We start from the raw sequence: 10,179 nt of genomic DNA, 5'->3' as shown, positions 1-10,179 counted from the left end.
TTAACCCTTTCAGAGCGGTTCTTCCCCTTGATGTCCTGGACCCCAGGCTGGGACTACTGGGAAAGTTATTTAGTAGAGGAATTTGCCTTTGCTTAAGTCACTTAATTATTTTGAGGGTCCCACATGTAGAATGTGAAATACTTGAACATTTCATTCTCTTTCCATTTTCTTGTACCACTTGTTATTGATTGTGGACTGAAAGTGTTTTAGGACCAAGTTGCTAGGTGGCAATGACACTAGTAATATTGGGGACCAGTATTTGCATAGGACTTTATATATTTCAAACCACATTCTGATTCTTATCCCATTTTACTCCTCTACTAAGCCTCATTTACAACCAACTTGAGAGATGGGCATGGCAAGAATTTTCTTCCTCTGTATGGCATTGGGGAGATGGAGAGGCAAGGTTCTCACCCAAGTGTGTAAGAAGGTAACAGAACAGGGACTAGACCTTGGTCCTAAGGACTCAGCTCAGCACCCCTTATACTTTTATAGTCTCTTGTCTCATTACTGGAGTCTGAAGGGCCTCCTTTTCGTGTCCCTAGTGATTCCGGGGAAATCACCCTGAAAATCTGCAATCTGATGCCCCAAGACAGCGGTATTTATACCTGCATAGCAGCAAATGACCACGGCACCACATCAACGTCTGCTACCATTAAAGTGCAAGGTACAGTCTCTTCGATAGTCAAATCTTTTTTGTGCTTTCTTTTTAATATTCATTTTCTAATTCTAGTAAAATACACATAACATAAAATTTACCATCTTAACCAATTTCAGGGGTACAGTTCAGTAGTGTCAAGTACATTCACACTGTAGTGTAATCCATCTCTGGAACTTTTTTCATCTTGCAAAGCTGAAACTCTGCACCTGTTAAACAACGACTCCCCATTCCTCCCCACCCCCGGCTCCTGGAAGCCACCATTCTACTTTCTGTCTCTATGAATTTGTGTTAGTCAGACATTTTAACTGGACATTACAAGGGATCCCTGAGATCTGGGAAAGAAGAGGTACATTGTGAAAGTTCCAAAGCAAAGTTCCAGCAAATGGGAACAGAACGAATCTTTGATAAGAGCTGTCCATGCCCTACTGTACACCTCCTAAAGCCTAGTTCTCTGACCAAGCTTTCTCTCCAGGGTGCAGCATTTAGTCCGAGGAAGAACTTCTGACAACAAGGTATATCTCCCAGCTCTCCCTCGGGCCTAGGGAAAGGTGTGCCACTCGGTGCAGAAGGTCATAGGAAACATTTGAGACACAGGTTAGGTGTCAGCATTCCCTAGGTGACTTTCAGCCTTGGTGTAAAATGCCAAGTTCTGCAGAAATAGCATTTGACCCTAATTTCTGTCCCTGTAGGTGTTCCAGCGGCCCCTAACCGCCCCATTGCCCAGGAGAGAAGCTGCACCTCCGTGATTCTCCGCTGGCTGCCCCCATCCAGCACGGGAAACTGCACTATTTCTGGTTACACTGTGGAGTACAGGGAGGAAGGTGCGCCGTCTCCCCCTGCTCTTCTTTTTCTATCTTCTCTTTCTCTTAAGGAGGGCCTTCAGAGTCATTAAACTATTTGCCTCTAAGCCTTTCATCAGCTATTCCTTCCAACTATTGTCTTCCAACTCAGCACAAAGGCCTCAGTGCCGGGCTACAGCCACCTTTGATCTCAAACACCGAGCAGGGTTTTTTTTTTGCCAGAAGGATAATGACTCATGGCAGGTTGCAAAGCACCTTCACGTGCACTTCTCTGCTTAACCAGCCCGATCACCCAGCCAGGGACCATCGGGCCCGTTTTACAGATGATGAGGCTAAAGCTTAAAGAAAGTGAAGAAACACAAGGCTGGGGTTCATAAGAGGCAGAGCTGGCGCAAGAACCCAGGTCTCTAGTTTGCTAATCTGTGATCTTTCTCCCAGAGAAGTAACTAGGGTGGCAAAAGCAGAGCTCTACCCCACCTCCGCCCGCCAACTTTACCCCCAGGCAAACTTTAGAGACCACGATAAATATATATATGATGACTTTTCAAATTGTTCAGTTTTTAAATTTGTTACATTTACGTGCTAAGAGTGCATACATTTCCTTAGCAGTTAGAAACGACTATTATCAAGAATTAATTGAAATGAGAAGCTGCCAGGTAGCTCTAATTGTTAAAACAAAACACCTCTCTGAACCGTGTGATGAGTCACACACCTGAATTGAAAGCAACTGTTTGCACCTGGAACCGGAATCCTCTGTTTTACTCTCTGTTACTCTTCTTATTTTAACCCTTCTTTCTTCTCCTAAACAGGCCCTTTGCAGTTATAAAGCTATTTATGTTTGCCTCTTTCTTTAGCTGTTCACTGTGTCTCTCAACGCAGCACAAAGGTATCGATCAATGCTGAGCTGAGAGACATATCTCTCCAAGCCTGTATTTCCCTTAGCATTATTCAGGTCATAGTTTATAAGATGAACTAAGTTCTCTTGGGAAAGTTATTTAATCATTCTGAGCCTTGGTTTCTTTATCTGTAAAGTGAGATTAATCCTCCCAACCTCACAGGATTTCTGAGGATTTAAGTGAGGTTAAATGAGAGAATTATGGGAAGACTCCTTCCACAGTATTTTACATGTACCTAATGCTCCATACATGTTCATTTCCTTTCTGTTTGAATTTCCAAATGCATATTTTCTCTCCCTTTGTTATTAATTTACAATATACTTTTCTGGCCTTATTAAAAATGTGCCATGTGTGCTTCTGTAAATTCTGCATGCTCTATGTCTTTTCACTCTCCCATGTGCCCATTTGAAAATGAACAGACTCTACAGGCCAGCTGCTTGCACCGCTCTCCTGACGTGTTCAGTCTTTTGGGAAATCGAACCCAAACCTGCCACAGTTAGCCCACAGGCTCTCAAGGCCCGAGGCAGTGACCACAACTGTCCCTTGAATGGAATGTGTCACTTTTCCTTTCTTTGTTTGCTGAAGGTCTTTGAAACCATGTGCCTCTGGCCTTTCCTCTTTCCTTCTCCTCGGAAACTGTGCCCTAGGTTCCCAGGCCTGGCAGCAGTCGGTAGCGTCGACCTTGGACACTTACCTTGTCATTGAGGACCTCAGTCCTGGGAGTCCTTATCAGTTCAGAGTCAGTGCCAGTAACCCCTGGGGGATCAGCCTTCCCAGCGAGCCCTCAGAGTTCGTGCGACTTCCAGAATACGGTGAGTCCCAGCCATGCCCAGTACCCCAGGCGATAGAGACAAGACACCTGGCCGACTGTCACATACTCACTGGCACTGGCTGCCCACTGGCAGTGTCAATAGGCCACTGAGCTAGAGGTGACCTGGATTTGCTTGTCGGCTTTTCAGAGGCCTCACGAAGGGTGTTTCCGTAAAGTACAGGGCTCAAGTTAGAGCTGCCACCCATGTCTACCCTGGGCCTGTGTGTGTCTCCAGGAACCAAGAGGGGCAGGCAGGGGCCGTGAGTCACATGGATGCTACCAACCCTCTTCTGAGACGGGAACACCGAGCCACCTCTTCCCTGGGAACCCCTGCCAGCCTAAGTGTACCTCAGCCCCACTCACCAATTTAAAACGGGGAGAGGAAAGCAACCTGCCTGAAGGATTTGAGTCGAAATGAGTATTCAGTAGTTTCTCCACCCCCAACCCTCCCAGAATGTCTTGTTTCAACTTGGGTATGTTTTTACGTAGATGTGTTGAATAACTAAGATACGCATTTAACTAGCTGCACATGAGTATTTTACAAACGTGGTTCTTATTTTGCCCCCCTATTCATTAGCTCATCAAGCCACCTTGGTCCTTGGGACATTTTGTAAGAGGAAACTTGTTAACCTTAAGAAATCTCCAAATAGCAAGGTTTTGGGCAGTGCAGGGCAGTGGACTGTGTATGTTGGGGCAGGGAGAGGAGGTCACTGTAGTTAAAAGACAGTGAACCTGTGTCTTGGGGTTAAGGGCATCCTGGAGTCTCAAGAGGAGCTGTGGACCCTCTAGGGCCCCGGGCTGCAGCCCCGCCCCCATGGTTAGCTCCGGAAATGCTCCCCAGGCCTCTCCCCACTGCCAGCCCGGTTCAGCTCTGCTCCCAGGGGCCTGTGACTCACTGGGAATCCTTGACCCCAGTTCTCTATTTCCTGAGAACTCAATATGGGTAAGCCATGTCCAGGCTCAGCCCGGCTGTGCTCTGGGCAGCCTGAGGTGACCGGGGTCAAAAGAGACGTGCTGCAGGCTTGACTACTCTTCCCCCAGGCCACTGCCTAAAACCCCCCCCCCCCCCCCCCGGGGATGACCGCTGCTTCTGTTTTGCTGCTTTTTGTGAGCCTTGCTCCCCAGCAGTCAACACAGATAGGTATTGGTGTGCGTGCGTGTGTGTGTAAATCATTGCCAGGGAATTAATGCATCATACAAGGTAATACCACCGAAGATTTTGGGTTAGGCTAAATCACTCGATACACCAGATGAGCTCATTCATGCTGAGAACAAAGGAGTGAGAAAGCAGTTTTTAGAATGTTTTGAGCACTTTCGTTTCCTTTTCCCCTTGGCCGTATAACTCTTCCCCCTTTCCTCTCTGCTGCAACCTCCCTACAGCCCTGATTCTCACTGGCTTTTCTAGGCCTTTCAAAATGTTTTTCTTTCTCCCTTTTAATTTTTTCTAGCAGATTCCTATTTGACAACATCCAGAAGTTACATTTCTGATTGTTCGGAGTTTTCCCTTCGTTTATGGAGATGGTACAGGGAGTCTGACTCTGTCATGTCAGTTTCCCCTTGGATAATATTTTTTTAAGATAACATTTCAGAGAATTGTGGCATTTTCCCACTGAGTTAGATTCCATATTTAGTCATGAGAATTGCTTTGGGGGTGATGCTGGAGCTGTTCTGTTAACCTTTTCGTTATTCCTATATGGCTTTCTCAATACTATAAATGGATTCTTTCTCTTCCAAAGATGCTGCGGCTGATGGTACCACCATTTCTTGGAAGGAAAATTTTGATTCAGCTTATACGGAGCTGAATGAAATTGGAAGGTAATAACCCAGTTTTCTGTTCCTTTATTCATGAACACTTTAAAAATCACATGATAATAACGGCTTCTTGTTTTGTGTTTCTTTCACTAAGTGCATTTTCTCTATACTAAGAAAAAACTAGAGTATTTATGTGTATTTTCTATGGTTCTTTTTCTAACTGCTTACATTAAAGTTCTCAGCCTTTCTACTTTTCTAATATAAGAATTTAAGGCTCAGTCTTTTCTTCAAAGTACAAGTTTAGCTAAATCCTGAGTTCTGATATGTGGCATTTTCATTATTCAGTTCTAGGTATTTTTCCTTCAACTATGATTCTTTTCTTTGACCCAACTGTAAAACTGTTTTAAAATTTCCAAATGTATGAGATTTTTAAAAATTGTCTTCTTACTACTGATTTCTAACTTAATTGCTTTGTGGTTGGAGAATTTGGTCTATATGATACTGATTCCTTGATTTTTGTTGGGACTTGCTTTGTGAGTAATATATGGTCAATTTTCATAAGAAGTTCCATGTGTTCTTCAGAAGAATACATAAGCACTAATTGTTGGATACAGGTCTCTCTCTCTCTCTTTTGGTTAGAAAAATGTGTCCTCAAAAATGAAAAAGGATAGAAATGTGACTTTTAACAGAATAGTGAAAAATAATGTATCACCTGTCTCACAAAATCGTTGATGGGAAGGTTTTACATGCCTGTGATGTATTGGTCTCCAGGAGGTCTAGGTGAGAGAATGTGGGTAGATCTTACAAGTCACCCACCCTCCTGTGATGTGTAAATAAAAGAGCCACTCACTAGCAACGGGGCCATTAGCATCCTCTCCATCTCTGATTGACGTCTCTCAATGAAGGGTAAAATTTCCTGCAAAAATGTTCATTATTCCCATTTCTTAGGCAGGAGTTAACAATGTAGTTCACTGCCTTTTGTTACAGCTCCTTTCATCAAAAACCAGCTTTAGCTCTACTTTCCTATCTTCTCTGTGTAGCCAAACAGAAAAAATAAAGCCAGTGGAAATTTACATGGTGATGATGATGATGATGGTGATGAAGCTTGTTGAGTAATATAGTATCCTGGATACCATGCAGATAGTATACAAAAGTTATTTAAGCTAATCCTTACAACACCATGAGGTAGTGTTTGAGTAGATTTCCAGTAAAGGAAACTCAGGTTCAGGAGGTCAAGTAACTTTCTCAAAATCCCACAACTAGTACGTGTAGAACCCAGGATTCAAACCCTGGGCTACCTGACTTTAAGCCTGTGCTTGTTTTACTAATATATGTTGTTTCTCATCATAGCAATTTTTGTCAAAAATAAGTTCTAGTAGTTGAAATCTAGTTTGCTCCATGACATTAAAGTTTGTGAAGCTACATATGACCCCAATAATAAGCAAATCAAATCCCCATCTGGTTCTAAATGAAATTGGTTCCATCACCTGGATGTACCGGTTAATTCCTCCCCAAGGCCTGTATTTGCTGTTGATAGCCATAGGCTAAGGCATGTTTTACATAGAAGAGATGGACGTTTTGATATTTCTTAAGGGGAAATCAATTTGCTGATCTGTTTAAAGCAATTGATTTTTTTTTTTTAATTTCATCTCCAATAACCTGAAGCTTTCCCTCTCTCCCAAGTATAGTCTTCATATTTTTAGAAGATCCTTTAAAATGCTATATATTAACAGAATGGAAATAAAACATATAGATACTTACATGAGATACATAAAAGATATCTGTGCCAGGGCCATGTAAGTGAGTCAGCTTTCTCCATCACACCTAAACCTAAACTTCTAGATCTATATTACTATCTTGTTAAAAATAGCTCTCCAGTAATTATTACAAAAAAACAAAAAAGAAATAGCTTCACTCCTATAGCCCATCCATAGAAGCAAAGAGCACCTGAGCATGGCATACTTAACCAGAAATAAACTATATAGGCACCATTGCAGCTTAAAGAAGCCAGAGACTTATCCCTTGGGAATGCTACCTGGTTACCTGTACAGGATCCAAAAAGATAGCAGTACCAGGCCTCCAGATAAGGATGGCAGGTTGAACACGGGCATCCATTTTCATTCCCTCCTGAGACTTCACTGAATCTACAGTAAAGGATTTTTTTTAAGCAGGCACGTAAAGATGAGGACATTGGAAGAAGAGATGGCAAGTATTAGAAGCAGAAAAAGAGGTGAAAGTGACAAATGACTGAGAGACCTGAGAAACTCAATCCAAGTCAGTTATGGGGTCAAGTGAGAGCCAGTGCAACTTTTGCAGCAGAATTCCCGGAAGGCTCAGGTGCTGGAAGCATCCAGTACCTCTGGAAATATGTGTAAAGAAGATGCTAAAATTGGAAGGGTTGCCTGAACCTTGTGTGAGAAGAAGCTGTGGCTCCAGACCTCCTCCCCAGCTTCGGGTAGCTGTGTGATTGTCCTTCCCAATCAAGGAAAAGACTGGAGATTTATCCCCTGGAAAGGGTGAAACAGAGCGCCTCTGTTCTCAGGGACACCAGCCCAACTGAGGGCAATGGAACCATACTCCAAACAGGGCCACCGTGAGAATATATAAATGCTAGATTCTGAGGACCCCTGCTGTCCTACCCACCAGGCCTCCAGAGGTGGACAGCCAGGGAGGGCCTCACCTTCCAGGCAGAAAGTAGGAGGGTCTTTCTCTGGAGAATCTGACCAGCTCAAGAGGAAAGACTTAAAGATACTGACTCTGGAGTTTCCCCTGACAAAACAGTCCGTTCAGATCACCCTACAGTGAAGGTCGAGTTGACAGGCTCCACCCACACACGCAGAGCTTCCCAACAGCTTTTTAGTCCCCAGCTTTTAAAATGAGCCAACTTCTGATGCTGCCAAGATGGAGTAAGCCCATCGTAGCCTTTCTCTCCCACTGGCTACAACTAGAATCCGTGGATGAAATACAGATAGCAGCTACCTGAGCATTCTGAAAAGTAAGGAACAGAGAGATTGGGGAGGGAAGTTAACACCTGAAAAAAGACAAGGACAGTGGCAGTGAGTTTTCTGGGTTATTATGTTCTGAGGGGTTTTTTGTTTTTCTCCTGATCTCTTAGCTTTAACCCAAGGGTGGGCTAAATCAGTGAACTGTGCAGCATGCACAGAGAGCAAAATCTCCAAGAGAAAGCCATCTTTATGGCCAAAAGACAGGAAAAGAGCAGGGAGATTCCTATTTTTTCCCCCTTCTTCTTTTACTCTTTCTTTTGTGTGTGTGGGGTACGCGGGCCTCTCACTGTTGTGGCCTCTCCTGTTGTGGAGCGCAGGCTCAGTGGCCATGGCTCACGGGCCCAGCCGCTCCGCAGCATGTGGGATCTTCCCAGGCCGGGGCACGAACCCGTGTCCCCTGCATCGGCAGGCAGACTCTCAACCACTGCGCCACCAGGGAAGCCCCTCTCTTACTCTGTTACCCACAAGGGCATTCATGTGGAAGTGTATGAGGATGCCAGAGGCTAAAACTCTTGACAGAGTCCCATATTTCTGGCCAGCGGAACTACAGAAAGTGTCCATTTGAGCTAAAGAATGTGGGAGAAATCTCAGTGAGGAGAGAGCTAAATATTTTTATAAGAATCATATGCAAAGGATTAGGAATAATAATGCTTTGAACATTAACAGTTAACATCATCAATCACACTAGAAGTTAGAAGGCAATAGAATAATTCCTTCAAAGTTTTTTTCAACCTAGAATTATACCCAGAGAAACTAACAATCAAGTATAAATGTAAATAAGCATGTTTTAGATATGCAAATCTCAAACAACTTATTTCCCTTGCACTCTTTTTCAGAAAAGATTGAAGAATGCATTTTACCACAAAAAGGAAAAATAGTCATAGTTTACTAGAGGTTTAACTGTGACCAACACTGACGTAGTTGCAATAATGGAAACACTGAATATTGATTACAATATAATTCTCTTGGGGGGGACAGGGGATGGGAAAAGTGGTTATGTGATGTGGATAAAAGAAGGAAAGAGACTAAAATCTCATCCTCTATAGTGGGATGTCAACACATAATAACTAAAACTGAAAAATCAAGAAATAGCCATACAAAACATACTATATTTAGAATCATAGAAGTAAATACCTAAATAATCAGCAAAATATACTGAAGTGATATATTAAACTACCTCTAGAGGAAGAAAAATGGGGACGGGTGGAGGATGAGGCACTATTGTTTTCAATAAGAAACTTTGTTAAAGCTAATTGACTTTTTAAACCATGGGGATGCATAACTTTGATACACACAAAATATATTTTAAAAATTAAGGTAGCAGTACCTTGACATAACCACTAATTCAGGAGATCTCTCCTCGGCAATCGATCGTTTTCCTGTATCCAAAGTCCTCTGGAAGGAGGTGACCTATAATAAACAAGCAAGAGAGGGCGCTGTTAAAACCCAGAATGGCAGTTTATTAATGGATGATGTAAAACAGAACTGCCAGTTTGACCAAATACTTGTTCACTATGCCAAGAATGATGTCTGACATGTAATAGGCATTTGATTAATATTTGTCTAATACTTGCTTTATTAATTAGGGCTTTCTCTTCTTTGGGGAAAATCTATAGTAAAAAAAAAATTATTATTATCAGGAAGTTGCTTGGTGAACACAGAGCCAGGTCAAGGAGTCTGTTGGACAGTCTTAGTAGTAGTGTCCATGGTGTCTGATGCATTCGTTTCTGCTAGAGGAGTGGACTGCCCTTTGGACTGCTCATTCCTCTGCTCTTGGGTTAGGGCACCTCACGAACAGGCTTTGGATGATGCTGCCTTATCACCTCTTTGACCCTCCCTCTCTCTGCTTCCATTGCTGACCAGTTTCTCCATCTATCTCACTCTCTTACTACCTTCCATAGGCCTGCAGGTGAGTCTGGGAACCATTCTGTCTATTTCAGCTACAGTTAATTTTGTTAGATATAAAAATGGCATGGTGGTTATATATTTTCAAATGTCCTTGTCAACTAGAGATGCAAACCAAGTATTTATGCAAGAAATAACATGCACTTAAAACACTCCAGATGGGGCTTCCCTGGTGGCGCAGTGGTTGAGAGTCCACCTGCCGATGCAGGGGACACGGGTTCGTGCCCCGGTCCGGGAAGATCCCACATGCCACAGAGCGGCTGGGCCCGTGAGCCATGGCCGCTGGGCCTGCGCGTCCGGAGCCTGTGCTCCGTAACGGGAGAGGCCACAGCAGTGAGAGGCCCGCGTA

General features: G+C 43.4%; 1 protein-coding gene across 2 annotated transcripts in view; it reads left to right on the top strand.

The window, feature by feature from the left end:
• KALRN (kalirin RhoGEF kinase) overlaps positions 1-10,179 on the top strand; it is a 588,759-nt gene that overhangs the window by 572,086 nt on the left and 6,494 nt on the right. For both annotated transcript variants that reach the window (XM_007449683.1, XM_007449685.1), the window contains 4 exons: positions 546-667; positions 1,351-1,482; positions 3,005-3,169; positions 4,905-4,983. In XM_007449683.1, coding sequence (XP_007449745.1) covers positions 546-667; positions 1,351-1,482; positions 3,005-3,169; positions 4,905-4,983 — 498 coding nt within the window. The remainder of the gene's footprint in view (positions 1-545; positions 668-1,350; positions 1,483-3,004; positions 3,170-4,904; positions 4,984-10,179) is intronic.

Source organism: Lipotes vexillifer, unplaced genomic scaffold (genome assembly GCF_000442215.2).
Source record: "Lipotes vexillifer unplaced genomic scaffold, Lipotes_vexillifer_v1.1 scaffold1378, whole genome shotgun sequence".
In the NCBI taxonomy this organism is placed as follows: Eukaryota; Metazoa; Chordata; class Mammalia; order Artiodactyla; family Lipotidae; genus Lipotes; species Lipotes vexillifer.
The sequence above is the reverse complement of the archived record's forward strand: the minus strand, read 5'-3'. Positions and strand labels throughout refer to the sequence as shown.